Below are 27975 nucleotides of genomic sequence, written 5' to 3'. Positions count from 1 at the left end.
AAGCGACACCTCAAAATCCACCCCTAAACTCTGTGCCAGCATAATGGATGGAGAGGTTAGAATCATAGGATAGGGCTTCAGGAGGATACCTCCCACAACCCTATGTACAGGCTATATACAAGCATGTGATTACATCAACAATATTTTTAGGTACATTTTGGTGAAGAAATGGGGTTTTATGTTTTTGTTGGCTTTATGCACACTTTTGCCGAAACTCGCATCGAAATTTGGAATCGAACATGTTCTCTATCTAAACTCCGATGGAATTCCTCAGGAAAAAGCCTGATGAGGCATACACACGGTCAGAATTTCCGATGGAAAAAGTCCGTCTGGCTTTTTCCATCAGAAATTCCGATCATGTGTACGGGGCTTAAGGGTTACAGGTTAAGTTTAGGTATTTAACCTCTTGGAGCCCCGGCATTGTAAAATGACGGCCACAAGGTGGCTCTACAATGGCGGGAGGACGTCTATTGACGTCCTCGGCTCCTCCGGCCACTGGGGGGGGGCGCAAGTGTGCCCAGGGCATCGCTGCGGTGCTGATGCGCGTGCCTGGCGGCCGCGATGTCCGCCAGGTACCCACGATCGGCCGTTACACAGACAAGGACGTGGATCTGTGTGTAAACGTCCTGTCAGGGAGAGGAAACCGATGCTGGGTCCCTTGTACATGGGGACACAGATCGGTTACCTCCCCCAGTCAGTCCCCTCCCCCCACAGTTGAAATCACTAGTAGGGAACACATTTAACCCCTTCCTCGCCCCTAGTGTTAACTCCATCCCTGCCATTCACATTTATACAGTAATTGGTGCATATTTATAGCACTGTTCGCTTTTTACCAAAAATATGTAGAAGAATGCGTATGGGCCTGAACGGAGAAAAAAAATGGGTTATTATAGCAAAAAGTAAAAAATATTGTCTTTTTTTTCAAAATTGATGCTATTTTTTTTTGTTGCGCAAAAAATAAAAACCACAGAGGTGATCAAATACCACCAAAAGAAAGCTCTATTTGTGGGGAAAGAAAGGACCCCAATTTTGTTTGGGAGCCACGTCGCCCGACCTCGCTATTTTCAGTTAAAGCGACGCAGTGCCGAAAGCTGAAATTTAGCATGGGCAGGAAGGGGGTATATGTGCCCAGTAAGCAAGTGGTTAAGGGGTTTAATCTTTAGGGGTTTAAGTGTTGTTTAAGATAAAAATGCTGAAAATATCTTCTGATCTTTCAAAGGAAGGTAAATGATTTGAGATTTTGGTGCAACTCCCATGATGAGAACATAGTTTAGATGTTGGAGCTGCTTGTCCCGGCCCCTCTAAAACACATTATCCTAACAATAACAAGAATTATGGAACATGTAGACCACCCATTGATGCAAATGCAGTTTCTTCTGATCTGCAAGCCTTGAAGGGAAAATGTCAAGAATGTAAATAAGTATGATATTCCAAAGTCTAAACCTCACTGCCAACTCCGAGAACTGAGTGCTGAAGATGAAAGTGCAGACTACGTAACTATTGCCTTATTACCAGATTTTGCTTTATTGACAGTGGAGTGTACATTTCTGTCTTTGTTTTGTGGGAAGTGCCATGAATTAAAATGGCATAGCTACAGTCTTTTCCTTTCCCCAAGTATTACAGAAAAGTACATTTGATATGGCAATGGTAGTCACATTGTACTATAAGAAATATAATCTGTTACTTTTAGAAGACTCCACCAGTTTTGCATCCCACAGTTTGGTCATATGTTAGCAGGTCTTGCTCACCAAACAGTTTGTTCCTGCAAGAAGGCAAGGTGAGAATGATGTCTTGGGTGACATAAGATACATTGCTTACCTCTCCCCTCGGACCTTCAGCTGATTCTTGCTCTTATTCAGGATTCATACTTTGTACTGTAACAGTAAAACAGTAAAGGGATTGAGGCGGTGGCGGCCCGTCCATAGGGGGCACACGGGCGCCGACCCCTAGTCTACATGCGGGGGGTGTCGGACGCATGGATTCTATGTTTGTTTTTTGTTTTTTTAAGCACATGATTAAAGCCTAAGGCTCTAATTGGCTTAAAAAAAGGATGAGCCTTTCGACTTCACAGCCGGTTCCCTACTGCTCATGTGCAAATCACGCAGCGCTTTCTAATTGGCCCGGTGGAGGAAGGAGGCGGGGGCTGCGGCCTGGTCTCACAGGAGTAAGCAACGGTACCTGTCAAAAACAGGTACCCATTCCCCCCTCCCCCCTGAAAGATGCCAAATGTGGGGAGGAGACAGATGGGGAGTGGAACTCCGCTTTAAGTGGTTAACTTGCAATTGCACGTTCATGCAGCACTGTACCTAAATTACATTTTTATTATTTTTTTCACACAATTAGAGCTTTCGTTTGTTGGCATTTGATCACCACTGGGTTTTTTATTTTTCTTTGCAATATTAATGAAAAAAGACTAAATGAAAATTGAAAACCCCAAAAACAGTATTTTCCACTATCTGCTATGAAACAAATCAAATAATAATAAAAAAAAATTAAAGCCCTTTGGGCTGCTTTTGTTGATCCTCGTGTTAGTAAAAGTTTGGTGAGAGACAATTTGCGCTTTTTAGCCTTGTGCTTTTCAGTCCGTTACAGTGTGACAAATGTGCTACCTCCATTCCGAGCGCCAGAACGAGTGCTCCCGTTTCACACTTGATTCTAAGCATGCACGTTTTTTTTTTCCCCACTGGGAAAAGCATACAAGCGACCGGTTTTCCCGACGGGAAAAAGTCAGACGGGAATCCCAGCGGGGAAAAAAAGAAAACGTGTTTTTTTTTTCCCCCACAGTCACGAAAACTGCCATGGAGCAGGCCGGGAAAAGCTCTCATGGCAGTTTTCCTGCCGGGAAAACCAGTTGGGTGTACGAGGCATAAGAATGTGTACTGTGTGCTACTTTTACTTTATGGCAAAGTAGAGAGAAGAAACAGCCAGATCGCTATTAACAGTACACAGAGTTCTGTGTTCTTGTATACACAGAACTCGGTGTGTGATTGGCCACAGCCGATAAGTTGACTTCAGCCAAAATCATTGGCTAAAATCAACTGCCAATCTCTCCAAACATGCATGCCTCAAACCGGTGACATACAGGTGCCTTGTCCGGGCCTGTATGTGCCGCTCTCCTACAGTACAACTGCTGTTTGTGGGTGGTGAGTACTTAAGTAACCCTGGCCTTCAATGTTCTTACTGTAGAAATATTTTCAACCACGTCATGTTCACTTTAATATTGGTGCAGAGAAAGGTGGCTGTGATTCAATATGCTTCCTCTGCATAGAAGTCCAATACCTGACTATGCAGTATATCTGAAAGGGGTGGATGGATCTCGTTTCAGGCTGAAGAGAATCCTTTGGCACAAAAAAATACATTGAATCACAGCCGTCTACTTACATGTTTACCAGGAATTCAGCGTTAAGCCTTTGAAAATAGGTTACATTTCAGGCACCTCCTGCACTTGAAACTCAGAACAGGTTGGCATGCGTTTCCAGAAATATAGGCTTCGGGAAAATGTATCCCATCAAGTAATAACCAGCCATGTGCCTCCTAATTGGCTGTTTTGGATTAGTGAAGTAGAAATATTTTAGGGCTCAGGAGGTGATCACTCAAGAGAATTAGTCTTCTAGCTTGGAACAATATCTTTATAAGTAGTATTTGCTTAGGAGAAAATAAGTCCTTATGACTATTTATCATTGGCTTCTAGCATACTTCTGCTCATTAAGCATGCTGGTTTATTTATAGGCTGTTTTTTTTTTGTGTACTAAAGATAATAGATTTTTTTTTTTTTTTATAATGGGATACCCCAACCTTCCAGGCATACGAATGCTAAGGAAATAATTACCAACAACTGAATTAATCCGTTGCTTTGGTAAAGGAGCAGGGGTAGAGTCGAGATACTTTTACTCAATGTATTCCACAACTATCTAAAGATATCAGTATGCAAACTAGTGTTTTAGTTTGCAGAACTCCACTAAAGGTTTGCGCATGGGGTGGCGCAAATGTAATGCAAACATCTTTGTGTCCCCTGATATAACTGGGAACTCAAAGTCTTCATTCAGAAAATCAATGCAAAGAGCTTTGCTAATGTATAAAGTCCGGTTTTTAATTGCATTCAATGAGGATTTTTTTTGTGCTAAAGTAACATAAAAAATGAATTCTGATTGTTTACTCTTCTAATTTATTGCAGCGCTGCCCAAAATATTGCATGTTTGTCACTCATATTAATTTTAATTTTATATAGCATGCATCAAAGTACAACCTTTGCAGGAATATATGCTTATTTAAACAGGACACTTGAAATGCTCTACAGTATATAAGAATAGGCATTGTTTTAAAAAAAAAAATTAAATTGTAATCACATATTAAAATTCAACCACTTTCATGTTAAAAAGTAAGAAAAAAAAATATAGACCTATTAAAAAAATGGCAATAATTCTTGTTTGATATCCACATAGTAGATTCATTACAGTTGATTCTTATAGTGTAGCAATCCTGACATGTTTCGCCATTTGATAGGCTTCCTCAGGGGATATGTGCTACCACACGTGGACGCAAATCTAATGCAAAAAAGTAAGTATATATACACGAGAGTTGTACATCCAAATGACCAAATACCAGATATCAAGATCAACATAGACTGATGTAAACGTAAAGTTTGCTGAAGGGCATCTTGCTAGAAACAGTGGATATGGTTGCAATTTGAGGGTTTTATGTTAATTCAATAGACCAATAGAGTTATTTTCTCTTGCTACTTTCCTTTTTTTAGTGTACAAGCCTTTTCATCCCTCTTGGAATTATCCTTCAGACGGGGCTCCCTTATTGAGGGTCATTTCAAAATGTTGGTCTCTTGACCATACCAAAGGTGTGTGTGTGTGTATATATATATATATATATATATATATATATATATATATATATATATATATATATATATATATATATATAATAAATAAATATATATATATATATATATATATATATATATATATATATATATATATATATATATATATATATACACTGGTGGCAGACTCATTGAGAGATATTTACTTTCTGACAACATGCAAAGGAATCTAGCGTTAAAAATCCCCATGTACTGTACTGTAGTAATTTATTTCCATCTTTTAGCCCTTTACCTGTTTTGATTGCCCCTCCTGTGGCCAACTGTGTACAACAGCTTCTCCATTTGCCCACGGGGAGGGATACTTTTTCTGTTCTCTCCTGCTTGGTGTAAAATTCTGATTGTATTCCTTGTTTCAACAATCCTTGCAGATTCAGTGTTAATGTAACCAAGTGCCAATTCTGGTAAGATACCCTTCAGCAATCTTTATGTTTATATCAGTGTGTGTTGATCTTTGTTGATCTTGATATCTCTTTATGACTAAAATCAGCTAATATTGTAAAACCACTATCTGAACACATTCATTGTTATATACCATTATCTGGTAATTTGGGTGTGCAACTCTCATGTGTATATATACTTTTTTTCGATTTACAGGTGTGGTACCACAAATCTCCTGCGAAACGGCGAAACATGTCAGGATTGCTACACCATAACAAGCAACTAGAATGAATCTTTTTTCCCTTACTTTTTAACATGAAATATGTGAATAAAGTGATTGCATTTTAATATATGATTACGACTCATGTTATTGGCACCTAAAAAGTCCCAGCTCTTATATAAAGCATTTCAAGTGTCCTGTTTTCATCATTTTGGGATGCGGTGCCTAGGAGATCTCCTCTGACCAATCTATCTTGTCCAATGTGCTTATTTAAGTTCTGGCTACTATTTGCAGTTTCTAAAGGGATTACTTTGATTTAACCAGTGAACTGATATCTTATGCCCTGTACACACGATCGGAATTTCCGATGGAAAAAGTCAGACAGACTTTTTCCATTGGAAATTCAGACCGTGTGTATGCCACATTGGATTATTTTCATTGGAAATTCCAATGAATTCCGTTGGAGTTTAGATAGAGAACATGTTCCCTTTTACTCTGATGGAATTGTAACGTGATTTTGGTCGGACAAAGGTCTGCTCGTGTGTACGGGTCTTTAGGCTTCTCTTGTGCTTTTTTTTTTTTTTTCTGAAAACTTGTGCAGCTCTATTTACCCAGAGCATTGAGGCAAAGGTTTTCAGCACATGAACTTTATAGTCCAGGTACATTTGGCATTTACACAGCATACAATACTTTAGGACAACAGCATTCGCAACTGAAATCTTGACACAGGTTGTTATAGCAGTGCACATCTGATTGAATTTGGGGTTAGTCTGCTGGGGGTGTACTCCGCTTTAGTGTGCACAATGTGATTATGTTTTTGTGCCCAGAGTTCAACTTTAACATAATTTATTGGAAATCTGGTTAAACTCTGTTTTCTATTTGTACCTGTTAAATTACATAATTTCTCAGTTTAAATGAAATCGTTAATATGTTCAATGGCCTGCTGTTTAAATGTATTATAAATACTCTTAATTTAAGACAATATTATTTGATCAGTCTTGATTTACCTGTATTATCTTGATTTTTTGTTTTCTTTAGGATCCTGCAAATCAAAAGCCTGGCAGAAAGAAAACCGTATCATTCAGTAGCATGCCATCAGAGAAGAAAATAAGCGGCGCCAGTGACTGTATTGGCTTCATGCAAGGGGGTTGTGAACTGAAGAAGGTCCGTCCAAACTCTCGCATCTATAGTCGGTTCTTCACACTGGATACTGATTTGCAGGCCTTGCGCTGGGAGCCATCAAAAAAAGATCCTGAAAAGGCTAAGTTGGATATCTGTGCCATCAAAGAAATACGGCTTGGCAAGAACACTGAAACATTCAGGAATAATGGGCTAGCTGACCAAATTTGTGAGGACAGTGCTTTCTCAATAATCCATGGAGAGAACTATGAATCATTGGATTTAGTGGCAAATTCAGCTGATGTGGCCAACATTTGGGTGTCGGGTCTCAGATATTTGGTCTCTCACAGTAAGCAGCCACTGGACTTGGTAGAAGGTGGTCAGAACACCCCAAGGTTTACATGGCTAAAGTCTGTTTTTGAGGCTGCCGATGTTGATGGAAATGGAATTATGTTGGAAGATACAGCAGTTGAGCTGATTAAACAACTTTCCCCTGCTATCAAAGAAGCAAAGGTTAGATTAAAGTTTAAGGAAATCCAAAAGAGTAAAGAAAAGCTTACCACCAGAGTGACCAAAGAAGAATTCTATGAAGCCTTTAGTGACCTTTGCACAAGGCCAGAAGTATATTTTTTACTGGTTCAGATTTCAAAAAACAAAGAATATTTAGATGCAAATGATTTGTTGTTATTTTTGGAATCTGAACAAGGCATGACTCAGGTGACGGAACAAATGTGTTTGGATATAATACAAAAGTATGAACTAACTCAGGAAGGTCGAGCAAAGGGGTTTGTTACCATTGATGGATTTACCAAGTATCTACTGTCCCCAGAATGTGATCTATTTGATCCAGTCCACAAAAAGGTTAACCAGGACATGACACAACCACTATCGCACTACTATATTAACTCCTCACACAATACATACTTAATTGAGGACCAATTTAGAGGTCCAGCAGATATAAATGGCTATGTGAGGGCTCTTAAAATGGCATGTAGAAGCATTGAACTGGATGTCAGTGATGGACCAGATAACGAGCCCATCATCTGCAATCGAAACAGTATGACTTCACCACTGGCCTTTCGTAATGTCATAGAGGTTGTAAACAAATATGCCTTCATCTCCTCGGAGTACCCTCTTATTCTTTGCATTGGAAACCACTGCTCAATACAGCAGCAAAAGGTCATGGTGCAATATATGAAGAAAATCTTTGGAAGCAAACTGTACACTGAAATGCATATGCCAGCAGAGTCTTATCTTCCATCTCCTGATAAGTTAAAGAAGAAAATTATTGTAAAAGGCAAGAAGTTGCCTTTAGATTTTGACCTCTTGGAAGGAGAAGTGACAGATGAAGATGAGGAAGCTGAAATGTCCCGGAGAATGTCAGAGGATTACTTTGGTGAACAGAGACTGATCAAGCTTTGTAGAGAGCTGTCTGATTTAGTATCTATTTGTAAATCAGTGCAATACAAAGATTTTGATGTCTCTATGAAAAGCCAAAGCTATGGAGAAATCTGCTCATTTAGTGAGAGTCAGGCTAGTAGGATTGCTAATGAGTATCCAGAAGACTTTGTAAACTATAATAAAAAGTTTTTATCTAGGGTGTATCCAAGTCCAATGCGGATAGATTCAAGTAATATGAACCCACAGGATTTGTGGAACTGCGGTTGTCAGATTGTTGCTATGAACTATCAGACCCCAGGCCCAATGATGGATCTCAGTATTGGCTGGTTTCTTCAAAATGGTGGGTGTGGTTATGTCCTTCGACCATCCGTTATGCGAGATGAAGTATCGTATTTCAGTGCAAACACCAAAGGTGTTGTGCCTGGAGTATCCCCTCAGGTTCTCCACATCAAAGTCATCAGTGGACAAAGCTTTCCAAAGCCAAAAGGTGCATGTGCAAAAGGTGATGTGATTGACCCATATGTTTGCATTGAAATTCATGGAATTCCAGCAGACTGTGCTGAACAAAGGACTAAAACAGTGCAGCAAAATGGGGACAATCCAATTTTTGATGAGAGTTTTGAATTCCAGATAAACCTTCCAGAGTTAGCGATGGTGCGTTTCATGGTTCTTGATGATGACTACATTGGAGATGAATTTATTGGTCAGTACACTGTACCCATTGAGTGCTTACAGCCAGGATACAGACATGTGCCCCTGCGATCTTTTGTTGGAGACACAATGGAACACGCTAAACTGTTTGTTCATATTGCAATTACAAACAGGGGAGGAGGAGGAAAAGCTCAAAAGCGAGGTTTGTCTGCCAGGATAGGGAAGAAAGCCAGAGAGTACACAATGCTAAGGAACACTGGTCTTAAAACTGTAGATGACATCTTCAAACTTGCTGTTCATCCGCTGCGAGAGGCCACTGATGTTAAGGAAAACATGCAGGTAAGAGTTTTTCTTTAATATTAAAAAATATATACCGTATATACTCGAATATAAGCAGAGTTTTTCAGCCCTTTTTTTTAGGCTGAAAATGCCCCCCTCGGCTTATACTCGAGTCTATACTCCTGACTGTGTACCTGATTATGGTGCAGAGTCAGACAGCGGGCGTCCATTGTTGAAAAGTCACGCCTCCTCCTCGTCCTGTTCTGTAATAGGCACAACACTCAGTTTCCCAGCAGACACTGTGTTCAGTGTTCCGCCTATCACGGACGTCCTCTTGTCTGAGGATGAAAGGACGTCCATCATAGGCGGAACACTGAACACAGTCTCTGCTGGGAAACTGAGTGTTCCGCCTATCACGGAACAGAACAAGGAGGAGGCGTGACTTTTTAACAATGGACGCCCGCTATCTGACTCTACATGTCGCCATAATCAGGTACACAGTCAGGAGTATAGAATCAGGTATGGCGATCGGCAAGGCTGCAATGGGCACAGTGAGGCAGCAATGGGGCATAGTGAGGCTGCAATGGGAACAGTGAGGTTGCAATGGGCACAGTGAGTCACGCCAATTGGCACAGTGAAGCTGCAACTGGGCATTATTGACCCTCTTTTCCGCTTACAGTAGCTGCTGAATTCTCACCCTAGGCTTATACTCGAGTTAATGTTTTCCCATTTTTTTGTGGTAAAATTGGGTACCTTGGCTTATATTCGGGTCAGCTTATTCTCGAGTATATACGGTACTTGACACTTTATAGATTTGTTAATATGTTTGGATTTGTTTTTTTTAGGGTTGTCCCGATACCACTTTTTTAGGACCGAGTACAAGTACCGATACTTTTTTTCATGTACTCGCCGATACCGATTACCAATACTTTTGGTAATCGCCTTGAGGCGATTAAGTTTGCATTTGTTGCGCTATACAAGTCACTCACTCACTCACTAAATGCAGCCTTGTGTCTCCAAATGCAGCCTTGTGTCTCCAAATGCAGCCATGTCCCTAGATGCAGCCATGTCCCTAATGCAGCTTTGTGTCCCCTAAGGCCGAGTACTCACGATCAAACATGTCCGATGAAACCGGTCCGCGGACCGTTTTCATCGGACATGTCTGCCCGGGGACTTCTGTTCGATGGCCGTACACACCATCGAACAGAGGTCCGCGCGTAAACAATACGCGGGGCGTGTCCGTGGTGTCGCCGCCGCGACAATGACGCGGCGACGTGGGCGGCCTGCTTTTAAAAGGCTTCCACGCATGCGTCGAAGTCATTCGACGCATGCGAGGGATGGCGGGCGGCAGGACTTGTACGATAGGTCTGTACAGACGACCGTACATGTCCGGGCGGACAGGTTTCCAGCCCGCTGGGGGAACATAACCGCTTTCATATGACAAGCTGTGTGTTCCCTGCCGCGTCTCGTCATGTATAGACACTCCCCCTTGCCCAGGCACTTTGATAGACAGATCACCCGTCCAATCCTGGGACGGGTGATCTGTCTATCAAAGGTTCTGGGCAAGGGGGAGTGTCTATACATGAGGAGCAGTGGGGAACATACAGCTATTCAAATGAAAGCTGTTGTGTTCCCCCAGCGCAAATTAATTAGATGTCGGCAGCGGCGCGGGGGAGGGGACTTGGCTGCAGCAGGTCTCCTCTCCTCCATACGAGGACTGCTCTGCTCCGGTCTCCGCCCCCTCTCCACCCGCACTCCACCAGCTCTCGGGGGAAAAAAAGTATCGGGTCAGGCATTGGGAGCATTTGCATGAGTACAAGTACTCGCGCAAATGCTCAGTATCGGTCCCGATACCGATACTAGTATCGGTATCGGGACAACCCTAGTATTTTTTGTATTTTTTTCTGCATGGTAGCTTGCAATGAAGCCAGTGAGCAGAAGTGAAGAGGTATTAGAATATTAGAAGGGAAAGATCAGACTGAGCTAACAAATTTTGCAGATTACTTTCTAAAAGTATTGTCTGGTCGTGTTTTCTCAATCTTATTTCTATGACCAGCTTTAGTAATAACCCCATTGTTGTAATAAGCATCTAGGCATATTATGGGATGATTTTGTACTAGTTATTTGTTTCTTCAATTTTCCCTTAGAATGCTTTGGTTTCCTTAAAGGAACTCTGTGGTCTTCCCACCAGCTCTACCCTCAAGCAGTGCATGCTTTCCCTAGCATCGCGTCTAGTGAATAGTGACAACACACCGACAGTAAACCTCGCTATGAAAGACACGTACCCCAATTTGGAGCCTATAGGAACTATACCTGAAGTTCAGAAGAAACTGCTCAATACCTATGATACGGTTTGTACTAATTATCTATGATTTCAGTTTCATTATTAAAGGAGTTGTAAAGGCAGAAGTTTTTTTTTTATCTTAATGCATTCTGTGCATTAAAATAAAAAGCATTTTGTGTGCAGCAGCCCCCCTCAGCCCCTCTAATACTTACCCGAGCCCCCTCTCTGTCCAGTGATGTCCACCAGTCCCTTGACACAGCAGCATTGCCATTTGGCTCCCGTCGCTGTCAATCAAAGTCAGTTAGCCAATCCGGAGAAAGAGGGGACAGGGCCAAATGGCAGCTCCGTGTCTAAATGGACACACAGAGCTGCAGCCCGGCTTGGGTGCCGCCATAGCAAGCTGCCTGCTGTGGGGGCACTCGACAGGAGGGAGGGACCAGGAGCAGCAAAGAGGGACCGTTGGGAGAGGGAGAGGAGAACTTCTGCTCAGATAGCCTAAAGTGTCTAATAGGGATTTCAAGAGAATTTCTTCATAAAGTTGTCCATAGACGGGTAGATTTGTTTTCCTTCAGCCAGCGGGCTAAAAGAAAAAAAACACTAACATTTCTCCATCCACACGAACGAGGTGGATGAAGGAACCCCTATGGTGACACTGAACTACTCTGAGAGTAAGTAAAAATGTATAATGTTTTTTTGTTATACATACTGTCTCCTGTCAGTACCCCTGATCACCGCCACACCAGTCATATGGTGATGCTTTACTGCACTGGTGACAGTATGTAAAAAAAAATTGTGATGAAAAAATCATGACAAAAAACTCACCATGCATTTTTCAACGCCACTACCAACGCCAGAAAAAAGCAGCTGTAAAAGCAAGCTTCTAGTAGCTTTTTATATTGGCGTTAATGCGCGTTTAGCTGCGCTAGCTTTTAGCTCTGTTTCTCTGCCTTTATTCAAAATCAATGGTTCCCTATGAGAGCCCATTGATTTTAATAGAAACCGCAGAAGTCGGATCATGATGATCTAACTTGCATTATGACTTGTGTTCTGAGGATCTTGAAGAAGAACCTCACGCCAAAATGAAAAAAAAAAAAATATGGCTCCCCAAGATCCATAGCAGACTCTTATCAGGGCACTGATAAGAGTCTGGCGCTGCTGTCAATCACATCCAGTGACGCGGCGTGCTGAGGGGTGGGGCCGAGTGATACAGTGAGCGGCTATGGCCGCTTGCTGTATCACGGGAGCGTGCCCGCAAGGACTTATCACCATGCGAGCTCTCGCACAAATGTGGTGAGTTCTTGCGCGGAGGACCAGAGACAGCCGCCGAGGGACCCCAGAAGACGTGGATCGGGGCCACTCTGTGCAAAACAAACTGCACAGTGGAGGTAAATATAACATGTTTGTTATTTTAAAGAAATTTAAGTTTACGAACCTTTTAACGGCTTGAAAAACGTAGAATGGTGGCTAACTTTGTGCTACTTCTCCTGCTGGGACATTGTAGCAAATATCTCTCCACAGTACTTAGTGTATATTATTGTCCATAATCTTGTTCTTGGATTTCAGGAGAGGACCTTTGTCATTAGAAAATCAGAGCTTTACTTTGCTCAGCAGTAAACGTTCTTGTAACTGCCCTACAAATACATGCACTCTTTATCATGAATTGCTGTGAAAGTTTAATAACAATGTATGAGTCTGTACAAGTAAAGCATTGATTTTCTCAGACTGAGCTGAAGCCAATTACCCGAGGTCTGGACAGCAGGATTTTTTTTTAAAGCTCAGAACATTTTCTAATGATTTCTTATTTTGGAGATGTGTCCGTGTTGTGCTTTCTGTAGATAGGCCAGGCTTATCTGCACAAAAAGGGAAGCAAATTAGTGCATTTAATGTGGTTCTAAAATCTTTAAACCCTACTGCCTTTCTGCATTAAGGTAAGAAAACCTTCCACTGCGTTCCCCCTCCCTAACATTTAGCCTGACTCTTGTATCAATCCAGCGCTGTGCTTGTCTGCTCTTTTTTTTATGCCCTTGCTCTCACAGGCTTTGCTGGGAAAAGCAGAGGCATTGGCTCCTGCTGCTGTCGGTCAAATCTGGTAAGCAGAGAGCGGAGTGGGGCTGAGCCTCACTATAGGTGTTTATGGACACACAAAGTGCGGCTCGGGATTGAGCCCACACGTCTGCCCCCATATCAAAGAGCTTGCTATGGGGGCAGAAAAAAAAGAGATACCAAGATCACCTGCAGGGGACTCCAGAACAGGGGGTTTGGGGCAGCTCTGTGTAATACCATTGCACAGAGCAGCTAAATATCAACCTGTTTATTATTTTTAAAGGGGTTGTAAAGGTTCGTCTAAGCTAATGCATTGTTGGTTCACTTGCCTTTTCCTTCGATTTTCCTTCTAATGCCGTGTACACACGATCGGTCAAACCGATGAGAACGGTCTGATGGACCGTTTTTATCGGACCAAACCGATCGTGTGTGTGGGGCCCATCGGTTATTTATCCATAGGTTAAAAAAAAAGCAATCTTGTTTTAAATTTAACCGATGGATACCCAACCAATAGAAAAAAAACGATCGTTAAAAATCCACGCATGCTCAGAATCAAGTCGACGCATGCTTGGAAGCATTGAACTTCGTTTTTTTTCAGCACGTCGTTGTGTTTTACGTCACCGCGTTCTGACACGATCATTTTTTTTAACCGATGGTGTGTAGGCACGACTGACCATCAGTTAGCTTCATCGGTTAACCGATGAAAACGGTCCAGGGCTTAAATGGTCCAGTGTGTACAGGGCTTAAATGTTTTTTTTTTCTTTGTTTGAATTTCTCACTTCCTGTTTCTCCTCAGTAAGCTTGCCCCCATCATCCGAGCGGTGGATAGTCATTTAGAACAGCTTACTGAACAGGAACAGGAAGTGAGAAATTCAGACAAAGAAAACAGAAAAAAAAAACATTTAGAGGGGAAATTGAAGGAAAAGGTAAGTGAACCAACAATGCACTAGCTTAAAGGAACCTATTTAGAAAATAAACAAACCTTTACAACCCCTTTAACTAATACTTACAATTACTTCAAGTGACATTGGAGTCTTGGAAAGAATTTGCCATAGGAGGAGTAGTGCCCTATTTTAAAATAACTTGCGATTTTTTTTTTTTTGAAGGGCAATAATGATATATGATCTCTAAAGTCTTACCAAACTGCAGGGGTGTTTGCACCATTGCACTTGTTCTCGGTCTGTTACTGAGTGCCTTGGGTGTCCCTTGCAGTAATTGTCTGCAAAGAACACCCAAGGCACTCAGGCATGTATGACATCACTTTTCAGTTCACAGGCATTTATAACCTCACGTTTCAGTTCACATTGAGGTTGTAAACCTCAGTCATGGAATTTAAGCAAATAATATACAGTATCTCACAAAAGTGAGTACACCCCTCACATTTTTGTAATTTTTTAAATTATATCTGTTCATGTGACAACACTGAATGAAATGACACTTTTCTACCATGTAAAGTAGTGAGTGTACAGCCTGTATAACAGTGTAAATTTGCTGCCCCCTCAAAATAACTCAACACACTACCACCAACTCACGCCATTAATGTCTAAACCACTGGCAACAAAAGTGAGTACACCCCTAAATTAAAATGTCCAAATTGGGCCCAATTAAGCCATTTTCCCTCCCCGGTGTCATGCGACTCATTAGTGTTACAAGTTCTCAGGTGTAAATGGGGAGCAGGTGTGGTAAATTTGGTGTTATCGCTTTCACTCTCTCATACTGGTCACTGGAAGTTCAACATGGCACCTCACGGCAAAGAACTGAGGATCTGAAATGTTACCCTACATAAAGATTGCCTAGGCTATAAGAAGATTGCCAAGACCCTGAAACTGAGCTGCAGCATGGTGACCAAGACCATACAGCCGTTTAACAAGACGGGTTCCACTGAAAATAAGCCTTTTCATGGTCGACCAAAGAAGTTGAGTGCACATGCTCAACGTCCTATTCATCCAATCAACTTTTAAGCCCCGTACACACAATCGGATATCTGATGGAATCTAATCCAATGGATTTTTTCGTCGGATAGCCGATGAAGCGGACTTTCATCAGTCTTGCCTACACACCATCAGTCAAAAATCCGACCGTGCCAAAACGCGGAGATGTAGAACACTACGACGAGCCAAAAAAATGAATTACAATGCTTTTGAGCATGCGTCGACTTGATTCTGAGCATGTGTGGATTTTTCTCCGATGGAGTTCCACATAGACGATCTGATTTTTCTGTCGGTTTTTTATCTATTGAAAAAATTTAAAACATGCTCCATTTTTTAACACTGATGGAAAGAAAGACTGATGGGGCCCACACGCGATCGGTTTGTCTGAAAACAGCCCATCGGACAAACCGATCGTGTGTACACGGCTTTACTGTAACTGCAGTCTCTCTGGCCCCTCCTCTGTGCTTTTGACATATGAAGAAAGATCTCTAACACGATCTGCACGTTTGAAAGGGTGTAGAGAGCAGAAGACTGTAGATAAACAAGTAAAACTTATGTAGAAAGATTTGTTTAGTCTCTTTGTATCATCTGAGGCTGTTCAATTCATTGGGTATATGTGATGGTTTACATCCACTTTAATATTTGATCAACTTTGGTTTTATGATCTTATACATTTCTCCTCCAGTAACTGCCATCTTTAGAATTATGATCATTAAAGTGGAACTTCAGTAATTTTTTTCATCTTTCCATGTATTAAATCTTCTGCCCTTGTTGTTTTAACTTTGGATAGTAAAATGTTTTTTTCCTGCCAGGAAATACATTATACAGCCCACTTTCTATTTCCTGTCTGCGTAAAAGCCTAGGCCTATGACATGCACAGCTCTCTCTCTCACTCTTGTAAGCGTTTTGCCAGGAAGGGAGAAGGGATGAGTCATGAGGGCCAATGAGAGCTGCAGAGCTGGAGGTGTGCCTCTGTGTGTCTGTGTAAATCCAGGAAGTGAACAGGCAGCAGCTTCAGCTGCCCACAGTTAAAATGATTGCAGCCAGACTCAGTGGAGGGAGATTTCTGCAGCATATTTGGCAAGTACAGAATCCCAGTATATATAAAAAAAAAATATGCAAAGTGGTTGGAGGGAAGCTTTCGAATGGCAAATATGTTTTTATTACAAATTATGTGAGCAGATTGCAGTTCCTCTTTAAGCAAATGAGAAAATCTGATGTAGTGCACCCCCTTAAGGCCCTCAGAGGAACTGGGATCCCCTATCCTGCACAACCAGGCATACCAAATTTTCACAGGCACTCTTGTGGCTGGAACACCGCTTTAACTACTTGCCGACCAGCCGCCGTCATTCTACGGTGGCTGGTCGGCTCCCCTGTGCGAGAGCACGTAGCTATACGTCGGCTCTCGCGCAAGCCACTAGTGCTCCCGTGCACGTGCCCGGCGGGCACGATCGCCGTCGGGCACACGTGATCGCTCGTTACAGAGCGGGGACCGGGAGCTGTGTGTGTAAACACACAGCTCCCGGTCCTGTCAGGGAGAGAAATGCTGATCTTCTGTTCATACAATGTATGAACAGAAGATCAGTCATTTCCCTTAGTGAGGCCACCCCCCCCTTCAGTTAGAACACACCCAGGGAACATACTTAACCCCTTCCCCGCCCCCTAGTGTTAACCCCTTCACTGCCAGTGGCATTTTTATAGTAATCCAATGCATTTTTATAGCACTGATCACTATAAAAATGCCAATGGTCCCAAAAATGTGTCAAAAGTGTCCGAAGTGTCCGCCATAATGTCGCAGTACCGAAAAAAAAACGCTGATCGCCGCCGTTACTAGTAAAAAAAAATATTAATAAAAATGCCATAAAAATACCCCCTATTTTGTAAACGCTATAACTTTTGCGCAAACCAATCAAACGCTTTTTTTTTTTTTTACGAAAAATATGTAGAAGAATACGTATCGGCCTAAACTGTGGGAAAAAAAAGTGTTTATATATTTTTGGGGGATATTATAGCAAAAAGTAAAAAATATTAATTTTTTTCAAAATTGTCGCTCTACTTTTGTTTATAGCGCAAAAACTAAAAACCACAGAGGTAATCAAATACCACCAAAAGAAAGCTCTATTTGTGGGGAAAAAAGGACGCCAATTTTGTTTGGGAGCCACGTCGCATGACCGCAATTGTCAGTTAAAGCGACGCAGTGCCGAATCGCAAAAAGTGCTCTGGTCTTTGACCAGCAATATGGTCCGGGGGTTAAGTAGCATTGCAGCAAATTAATTAAAAAGTACCTGTACCATGCACAGATAAGAGAGTCCCAACCCAGATGTTTACTAGGCAGGGGGAATGAGGCACGGTTTTTGTTAATGAAACAATAGTCTTCTGAATGGGGTTTAGATCACAGAATGTCTCCGTGTATTGTGTGTAGGTGCATGCACCTCACAATAGTTCAGTGGAATAGTGCAGTTTTTTTTAATATACTGCTGTTTCTGCAAACCTAATCCAGCTCTAAGCCTTTTAACTTACTTCTTTAGACTTTTGGTTAAGCTGGGAAGCTTTGGATGAATGAACATCTCATTATTACTTCTTTTCTTTCTTCATGAATAAACTGCATGTGTCAAGAACCTTAAAAGGGAAGACAGAGCGAATCTTACACTTGGATTATTACTCCGTATAAAATGTCTTTTGACAAGAGCAGAGAGTGCTGCTGAGGCCATGCTCCTGTTCCTGCTGCGTGAGGGTTTATGCATAGCCTCATTTTAAAACAAGCTGTATCTGCTTGTATGAAAGCAATGCAGTATAGAAGTATGTTGCCTTGTGGTCATCAGCTATGCACCTATTCTACCTGGCATAATTGGCACAGCTCCATTGCTTACAGCAGATAAACCTGCATGCTTGCTTATCATTTATTTCCCTCCAGGCAGTACTAACTAATCACTACATCACTAGAGAACAACACTAGGCATTCTGGAAATAGCTCTCACCCATTACCCCCCCCTGTTTGGCTAAAAATATGTCAGGCTCATTTCAACTCTCTATAAACCCTCATCGTATAAGCAGGGCAGCCAGCATGAGCTGATGACATCTTTGTAATGAGTGTGTTATCCTTACCATCTAAATAATACTAACACACAGAGTTGCAAATAGGTCACTTCCAGGATGTAGGCTGCCAGCAGGATGTTCTGCAGAAGACACGAAATGAGTGCTGATCTAAACCATTAATCCAATGAAACAAGTATACGAAATAGAACTACTGGAAATCTGTTGCAGCTGTTAAGTCAGCAACTTTGATATGCTTACTGATATCTAACGTACAGGTATTGTGTGAGCGTAAGTGCACACTGTTGGGCTAATGCCTAAAGCAAACTTGTGTTTGGTCCATGAAGCAAAGCACAATTTGTTTTATTGCCCCCCTTACCAGCAACTTTCAGATTGAAGAAGAAACCTAGTACTTCCAGGTAAGGAAGAGCATGCAACTTCTCTTTCTCCCATATGGCCAAGTGCTGCCACATAGCTGCGGGGAGAGGATCTTAAAGGGGAGGTTCACCCTAAAAACGACTTTCTATTATTACATTGGCCCCCCACATTACAATACAATTATGCCTATTATGTTTTTTTTTATGCTGTACATACCTTGGTACAGCTAATTCACCCGTGGCTTCCGGGTTGCGAGTCCCGCGGGAGTGGGCGTTCCTAACATGCTGGTGATTGACATGATGACCAAAAACGAGCTCCCCCCCGTCGCTTAAGCTGCGTCACGATTGCCGAAAGGAGCCCAACGGCGGTGCGCAGTATAGCGCCGACTCGCCGTTCGGCTCCTTTCGCCAATCGTGACGCAGCTTACGCGACAGGGGGAGCTCGTTTTTTGTCATCACGTCAATCACCAGCATGTTAGGAACGCCCACTCCCGCGGGACTCGCAACCCGGAAGCCACGGGTGAATTAGCTGTACCAAGGTATGTACAGCATAAAAAAAAACATAATAGGCATAATTGTATTGTAATGTGGGGGGCCAATGTAATACTAGAAAGTCGTTTTTAGGGTGAACATCCCCTTTAAGCCCTGTACTCACGACCAATCCGGGGAAAACCGAGAACCTGCTCGGTAAATTTCCCCCTGTACACACCAGAGGTTTTCCTGTCGGGAAAACTGCAGTGAGAGCTTTGGCCGGGAATCCCCGGCCATGTGTATGCTCCACCGCAGTGTTTCCCATAGGGACACCGCTGGGAAAAAGACCGCTGGGAATCGAGGCAGGGAAAAAAAGAAAATTTTCTCATTTTTCCTGCCAGGATTCCCGGCAGTTTTCCTGGCCAAATGCTGTCATGGCAGTTTTTACCAACCGGAAAACTGGTCGTGTGTACGAGGCATGAGCTGCAACAATGTGCATTTTACTCAGGGATTCCTATCTTTATCCAGCCAGTTAAGCAAATCAACAGTACAGTGCTGCTGGATGGTGGGCATTAAAGCAAACCTGTTGCTTTGTTCTACATGGGCATGTACTGTTATAATAGTTCAAGAGTGGAGATTTAGATTACGAATACCATTTGGTGACTGGTGGTTTTCAAATTACATCATTATCCAATATATACTGTGTGCCTGTGTTAAGAATGTATACGTTCCAGAAGTAATTTCATAAAACCATATTACTCACATCTTGGCATCTTATTAGTAAGTGACTTAAAAATAGACAATGAAAGAAGTGTGCATGTTATGGCTACTTTGATAATCTTTCAAAGACAGCTTGTTTTCCCATGAGCTTCAGGACTGAATTCCCCTGAAACCGTAACAGTTGTGCTATGTAAACCCACATGTGAGTGAAGTCTTATTGGACTTTTAGGATGTACCTCACCATTGTGTTTTGCATTCTGTGCCTCAATTGTTCTCTAATATATTAGCATTTGCTTTTAAATAAGTGGAATTAAGTATCATAGGTTAATGACTGGGAAGTGACGTCACCCATATATTTACTATGGGCTTTCGTTGTTGGCTGCCTCTTCTGCACCCACCTACACAGAGGAGCTGCCGCTGACAGCTCAGCGGGCACCGGACCTGCTTCAGAAAAGGTATGTATTGTGATTTCTTCTTTACAAGGCTGGATAGGTTAGTCTTAGATTGTGGATGCAGTATATTTCGATATTTTAGTTTTAGCATGAACTTCTACTTTAAGGGATGGAAGTGCCTCATCAAGACCAACTGCCCTGTCATATCCCCCCCCCCTTATATATTAAGATTGAATACCAAGATATTTGGAAGACCTTGTATAGTATGCCTCCTCCACCATGCAAAAGTGTCAATCAAAAATAGTAGTAAGACCTTCTGTCATTCAGCTCTCAAAATACCACAACTTTAGTAGGCAATAGAAGCTTTGACATTTAACAATTGAATAAGGAGTGAGACATAAATTGCAACTAAACCAAAAAACAAAAATGTGATGTATTTCAACTTACCAGTCCTTCAATGTTGTGATGTCAACAACACACTGTCCTAGGCTGACAGCACTCTCTCACTGCACTGTAATTGGGGAGTTGCGTTTTTAGTCCATAAAAGATAGCTGATAACATTGTTTAAGATTTCAGTTCTGTGCATTGGCAGTTAAATACATGCTGTAATTCTGAAAGAATCAAAATATATATTTCTATACAAAAACATCAACAGAGCATAAATACTTCTTGGCAACCTCGTAATGTGGGGAAAACCACAGATAACCAGGCAATGGTCCCAAATAGTCCACTTGTGTGAAGCACTACATTCAGGTTAAAGCTCAGTTGGGTGATTTTCTTTCACAAACTGACTGTTTTCTGCAAGCATGCCAAGGTCTCCCTTTACTTCTCAGGCTCTACAGTTTGAACAGAATGCAGGGCTCTCATGTGATAAGCAAATTGGACAACTTTATTAAAACATAATATCCCCTCACATTTAGGCTTCAGAAGTAGCATATACAGGCCAGTTTGCTGGTACAGTGACACTTTCCCCAATTATGTGGCCAGTGAAAAGGAAAGCCAGGAGCCAAAGCCTTATCATACAGGGACCCACCTAGAGACAACAGCAGCTGATGTCCCAACCCACCAATGTAGTGTTTGCTTCTGGGTACAGGCAGGGCCGGATTTGCTCTCCCTGCCGCCCCAAGGCCAGGTTCCACAATGCACCCCCTTCCCGCCAACCCAATCCCCCCCCAATCAACGGAGAATGGCAACCAGAGGGGACAGGGGCGGCACGGTTAGTTCAAATATTCTTTTTTTTTTTTTTACTTTATCACTTTTTTTTTTTGTATTTGTAGCTTGTCGTTTACTTTTTTTTATTTTTGTGTAATTTTATTATTTTTCTTATTCTTTACTTTTTAATTACTTTTTTAATTTAATTATTATTATTTTTTATAATTTTTTTCACTTAACTTTATTGCTGTCACACAGGAGAAAACAATTCCCTGTGTGATAGCAATTGGAGGTGACAGGTTCTCTTTATTGACCCTGTCACCTCCAAAACAGAAGTCCTAGCACTGTGCTAAAACTCCTGTCACAGCTGAGCTGGGAAGAGCACAGCTCACCCCTCTCACTGTGTACATCGGCGACAGGGACAGTAGACAGACTCGGCGGCTGGGGGAGGACGGAGGAGTCCCGAAGGCAGAGCAAGCAGAGAAAGGTATGTGGGGCGAGGGTAGGACAGACAGCAGCACACATTTGACAAGTGATTTTGGCGACATCGAGCGAGCGGATTTCCCCACTCAATTCTCCCACACAGCAACTTACCGCCCTCAACTGTATGTTACGGCCGTCGGGGGACTCCATGCCACTGCCGCCCCTTGGCACCCTGCCGCCCCAAGGCCTGGCCTCGGTGGCCTTGTGGGAAATCCGGGCCTGGGTACAGGGTACGGTCTTCAAGAAACTGCCATCTCTGTATGAGTCCCTGTGTGCTCAAGCTTTGGCTACTGGCCTTTTCCCTTCACTGGAGCATGAGAAGTGAAGAGAGTCCTTATCGTGCTTGCAGCAGCTTATCAGTTTGTGAAAGCATAGTGCCTAACTGAGCTTCAACCTGAATGCAGTGCTTCACACAAGTGGGACATTTGGAACCATTACCTGGTTATTTGTGTTTTTCCCAAAATACTTCCTTTATGTTGCTGTTGAGAGGTACTGTATGTGTGCTGTTTGTTTTTGCTGAGAATTTTCAATCACATCTTTCCTTGGGTAGATTTAGAGCTGGATTATCTTGTAGTCAATTTTTTTTAGACTCTCTGGTACGCTAAGGAATTTTGTATTTGTTTGCATTCTTTTCATTTCTTTGAGATCTTTTTCTGCACTTGCAGAAAATGTACTTAAAGTGTATACACAATCAGCACTGCCTCCTATTGCAGTGTCCCCCTCTGTGTATGATTTATAAAAATAAATGCTGCAAATAACTAATTTCACAACTGAGATTGTGATCACATGACCGGCCAGCTTTCTCATTTCCTCCTCTAAAAGATTCAGCAGGAGGGGCTGAGATTCCCCTGCTGACATCAGTCTGGAGGAGAGAGCTGGCTGGTCATGTGATTGCAATTTCGGCTGTAAAATTAGGTAATTGCATCATTAATTTTTTTTTTTAATTGTTTATTTATTGAATATTTCAAGAAAAAAAAGAAACATTGTACAGAATCAAAAAGAACTGTCAACAAAAAGGGATATATTCCCAATAAGAAAGAAATAATCATAACATATCATATGTAGAAAAAAAAAAGAAATAGAGATTGCAAAAAATGTCAGATGATCATCAAACAAATGGAATGCAACATGGTACGGAAAAGAAAAAGAAAGAAAAAGAGCAAGAACTCAATAAGACAAAGTGCACAATAGGCTAAGCGTCATATGTTCATATGTTTTATCGAGTCAGCATTAATTTTTATATTTTATAAATCACACACAGAGGGGGACACTAAAATAGAAGGCAGTGCTGATTGTGTATACAGGTTAGTTTTATGCAAGCAGGAGGGGTGGCACTGTCACGAGCAGGGAGGGGGAGGAGGGAGGACACAGGAGCAAAGAGACAGATAGCAGGCTGCGGATAACGGAGGCTAGTAAACTGACCACGGTGTCTGGTCTCGGCAGCCATGATTACCGTGGCCAGTTTACAGAGAGGAGGGCAGAACCTGGCAGGATCAGCTAGGTTTTTTAGGTGTTACAGGGGGCCAAATGACACAGGTCAAGCACTGTGTCATATAACATGCTTTAAAGGAGCGGGAGCCATTTTTTTGGGGGGGTTACCAAACGCTTTAACCTGAAAAGAGAAAACAAATGCAGCTACTACATCTAAGGACTACTAAGCTGTAATATATTGCATTTTGCACTTTAATCTTAACTTAGGTAAAACTCATGGCCTCAGGTAGAGTTGTTTTATTACCTTTTGGGCCAGGTTTTGATCGCTTTGACAGTTTTTTTTTTTAACATATTACATTATTGTATAATTGGCTTTCCCTTACATTAAAGCAGAATTCTAGTAAAAGCTGTGTAGGATCAGCATTCTCTTAAGTTTTCTGAAAAGAACATTGCTAGTCACGCCTAAATCATTTACAGTCTGGAATGGCTCCTTTCATAGCATTAACAGATGATGCATTTATAGTTTAAAAAAGATGGCGCAAAGGCTGTTCCTGCGATTAGACAATGTATTTTTTTCTAGGGGTCCTGTGTGCTGACTTTACCTAATGAGTCCCAGCTGCCACTTACTAATAGGAACTTTAAGAAAATAGAACTTTGCATACTTTGTGTATGTCCCTGCACTAGCTTTACACTACTCACTAGTAGAATCTAAAAAGGAAGGTACAAGGTTTGGGTTTAGGACAGGCAGTGTTAAAGTGTAGATGACAAGAGTATAGTATTAACCATCTCATTGGGTGTTCTGGATTTATACTGTGTGTGTGTGTGTGTGTGTGTGTGTGTGTGTGTATGTATATAATATAGATATATATATATATATATATATATATATATATATATATATATATATAAAAATAAATTGGCCTGGGCAGCAAGGTGATGAAAGTGCCCAATATTGAGGTGGTTAAAGTGGTTGTAAAGGTAAAAAAATGTTTTACCAAATAGCTTCCTTTACCCTAGTGCAGTCCTACTTCACTTACCTCATCCTTAGATTTTGCTTTTAAATATCCTTATGTCTTCTGAGAAATCCTCACTTCCTGTTCTTCTGTCTGCAACTACACACAGTAATGCAAGGCTTTCTTCCTGGTTTAGAGAAAGCCTCTTGAGGGGGGAGGGGACAAGCAGGAGTGTCAGGACGCCCACTAACACACAGCTACTTTCTCTATCTGCAAAGTGTCCTGACTCTCCTGCTCGCCCCCTCCCCCCCTGTTAGATTTTAAATGTATTTAATATTTTTATGTAATAAATGTATCTGAATCAATGCTTTTAAGGACAAGGTCAATATAGGACAACAGAACAGCTGGTATAGCGTAGGCCACATCTATTCTTGAAAGTCTACGTCAAGAAAGAGGGTGGAGATGTTACTTAAAAATACATAAGTGGGCGTTAAAGCTCATCGCAACCTTCTTTGGAAACGAGCCAATTGTGCTTAGTTAGCTGTTAAACCTGTATAAATGTACACGTGGTGAGCATAGTGAGTTAGGATCTCCAGGGTCACCCGGCCCGACGGAAGCCTCAGGGTCACCGGACTCTGCAGGAGAGATGGGGGGAGGGGGGACCCTCTCCCAAGAAAGAAAGATCAAACCATCTTAACATCTATTTCCTCCTTCTGTAACTTTCTGTGATGCCTACCTGCCATGATGTTTGAGTAAGCTGTAACAACGTAAGCATTGTTTGCTGTCATATCTTTGAAGAATAAACATTGTATAATGAAGGAACCTATGTCTGAATATTTTGGAACCAAGAACGCCTGGAGAAGGGAGAGGTTTTGACACATTGCATGACACGTGTTAGAGGCATATGTCCCCTCTGTCTTCTGTGTCTCTGCTCTATCTGTCATCTCTCATCTCCCCTTCCCCCCTTACATTTAACACCCCCCAAGAGGCTTTCTCCACACCAGGGAGAAAGCCTCCCATTACTGTGTGTAGTTACAGACAGAAGAACAGGAAGTGAGGATTTCTCAGAAGAAATAAGGACATTTAAAATCAAAGGATGAGGTAAGTGAAGGAGGACTGCACTAAGGTAAAGGAAGCTATTTAGGGATTTTTTTTTTTTTTTACCTTTACAACCCCTTTAAAGACGGACAGGTTAGTTCTGAAACAAATTTTCTTAATAAACAATTAATGCTATTTAAAACAAAGCTGTAGCCCTAAAGTCCATTTCTATTATAGTGTAGCCAGATGACAGAATATAAAAAGTAAAGTGTAGTCTGAAGACTATAAACTTGCTAATTCCAACGCTCCATCTAAATAGGTTAATAGTAATTAGAACTTTCAAGCTGTTTAACTATACGTGTATGTAACAATTACGTTTTTCTTCTGTGTCCCAGATTTCACATACCCTCCTACTGTGTCTGAATATATTACAGATGATGGCAAAGGGAATATTGTAATTTCTATTAAAATATCATCCTAAATGACACATTTCCATATTTTAACAGCACATTTGCTTTCAGACAGTAAAAAACAGTTACGTGTGTAGCAAAGCAACAATTCTGATGTGGAGGAACAGCTTTCTCTTCTAATGGGAATATCTCTGGCATTCTACTTTTTAGCATCTGTTTCCATTCTAACAGGCACCACTTTTTTCTTTGTTACAATAATTTACAGTGAAAAACACATTACTGTGGTTGAGTGTTTTAGATTTTCAAAACACCAGTGGTGGTGTTTTTGCCATTAACATTAATGATAATCAGTCTTGCTCCTTTTTGATGGAATATTTATTCTTTATTGGAAAATAAAATACATTGCGTCAGAAATGTATTGCATAGAGGTTGATTTAGTAATGAATATGTATACCCTCACCTTGTAAAACAACCCATTCAGTTTAAAATAGAAATAAAAGGCAAAACATTTATGTATACATATAAAAAATATTATAAATACCTCCCCCCTTTTTAATGTGTTCCCATACCATCTGTCCTCACCTGCATAAGGAGCTCAAAGAGCCAGAGGAGGAAAAGCAGGAGCACACTGATCTTCTATAACACTTAAATAAAATATAACCATCAAAATAATAACAGATAAATGACAGTGAAATTCCAAATTTAGTGAAGAAAATGTCCAAATAATAAAATCCACATTTTAATGCCAGTGATGCTTGCAATCCCAGCGTGAAAATGTGTGTGCAAACCACCACCAAACACCCAATAGAGAATGTGCTCCCCTTATAGGTAAGCCCTAATAATAAGGGCTAATGAAGCTCTAATTGCACCAATGGGCCGGTAATATTCGCTCTAGGCGGCAGTCCTATGAATATAAAAACCCTGCCAATTAAAGCGGAGGTTCACCCTAAAAAATATTTTCTAACATTACATTGTGCTCACTCTCGACATTGACAGTACGCTGATGTTTTTTTATTTTTTTGCCGTACATACCGTTGTGACGCTATTTTCCCTGCGTTAAAATAGCGGGGTAGTGACTCCCGCGGGAGTGGGCGTTCCTATGCACAGGCTAAGTGATTGACGTGATGACACAAGCTTCACCCCAGCGCATAAGGCGCGTTACAAGTTGCCGAAAGAAGCCGGCGCCGTATAGCGCCGACTCGCAGTTCCGCTTCTTTTGGCAACTCGTGACGTGCCTTATGCGCCGGGGGGAAGCTTGTGTCATCACGTCAATCACTTAGCCTGTGCATAGGAACGCCCACTCCTGCGGGAGCCACTACCTGGAAGCCTGTGGGGAAAATATTGATACAACGGTATGTACGGCAAAAAAAACATCAGGGTACTGTCAATGTCGAGAGTGAGCACAATGTAATGTTAGAAAATTGTTTTTAGGGTGAACCTCCGCTTTAAGTGACCAATATGTATAAACCCACAAGCTGGTCACCAGCCTAGCTCAAAAAGAGAGAGGCATCATAGTGTTTACTGCTTTAAAATCTATTTATTGTATAAAAACAGTAATTGAAAGTACTAAGCTGCCTCCTCCCCTCACATCTCAGGGTAAGCGTGTATCCAGAACACTCAACCTCCCTTAAAGCAGATGTCAAGAAACCCCCCACCAACAGAAGACAAGAGCCCCCTTCTTTTTACAGCACAATGCTCCCCTCTTACCTTGTGCTGCTGCTGGGAAGAAGCAGGGGGTGGAGCTGGAAAGCACAAAGTGCAGTGCCTGGAGCGGGGCTGGAGTATGCTGAATGTTCAGACCAGGGTAGGCAGGAATGAAGGCATGCTCAGGCTGCACAACGAGGTGCAGGATCTGTAGGAGGAGTTCTGTCGTCCCCTCTGCTGCCGACTTCTGTGACAGGAGTGAGGGGGACAAATATGAGCCTCTTTACAGCCGCACAGAGAAGCAAAGGATCTGGCGGATGAGTTCTGTCCTCTCTGCTGTTGACTGCTGAAACAAGGTGGGGGGCATGATGGGAGTAACTGGGCAGCTGGCCCGTGCAACCCAGCTTACATTTAGAGCGGTTGGGAATCTCCTTTTTCAGCTCCCCAAGCCCCTCTTATGTGTAAGTGACCCTGTGTCTATTAGGGGCACAGGGTGACTGAGAGGCCCAATTTGGTCTGCCCTAACCAGACTCCCAGTACAACCACACCGGACATTTTACCCCTGTTATCCTGGGTTTTATATGGTTTGTGTTGAAAGTTGGAAATGCTCCTTCACTTGGGGCAGTAATATTTGTCAACAATATCCGTTAAGAAATATATTAATATAAATTAAT

The 27975-nt window shown here is 41.9% G+C and overlaps 1 protein-coding gene across 1 annotated transcript in view; it reads left to right on the top strand.

Annotated features, from left to right (window-relative positions):
• PLCL1 (phospholipase C like 1 (inactive)) overlaps positions 1-27975 on the top strand; it is a 383028-nt gene that overhangs the window by 295191 nt on the left and 59862 nt on the right. The window contains exons 2-3 of the mRNA XM_040357402.1: positions 6528-8999; positions 11087-11290. Of these exons, the coding sequence (XP_040213336.1) occupies positions 6528-8999; positions 11087-11290 (2676 nt within the window). The remainder of the gene's footprint in view (positions 1-6527; positions 9000-11086; positions 11291-27975) is intronic.

The sequence above is a fragment of the Rana temporaria genome, chromosome 6 (genome assembly GCF_905171775.1).
Source record: "Rana temporaria chromosome 6, aRanTem1.1, whole genome shotgun sequence".
NCBI classification, from domain to species: domain Eukaryota; kingdom Metazoa; phylum Chordata; class Amphibia; order Anura; family Ranidae; genus Rana; species Rana temporaria.
This window is presented reverse-complemented; position numbering and strand designations above follow the sequence as displayed.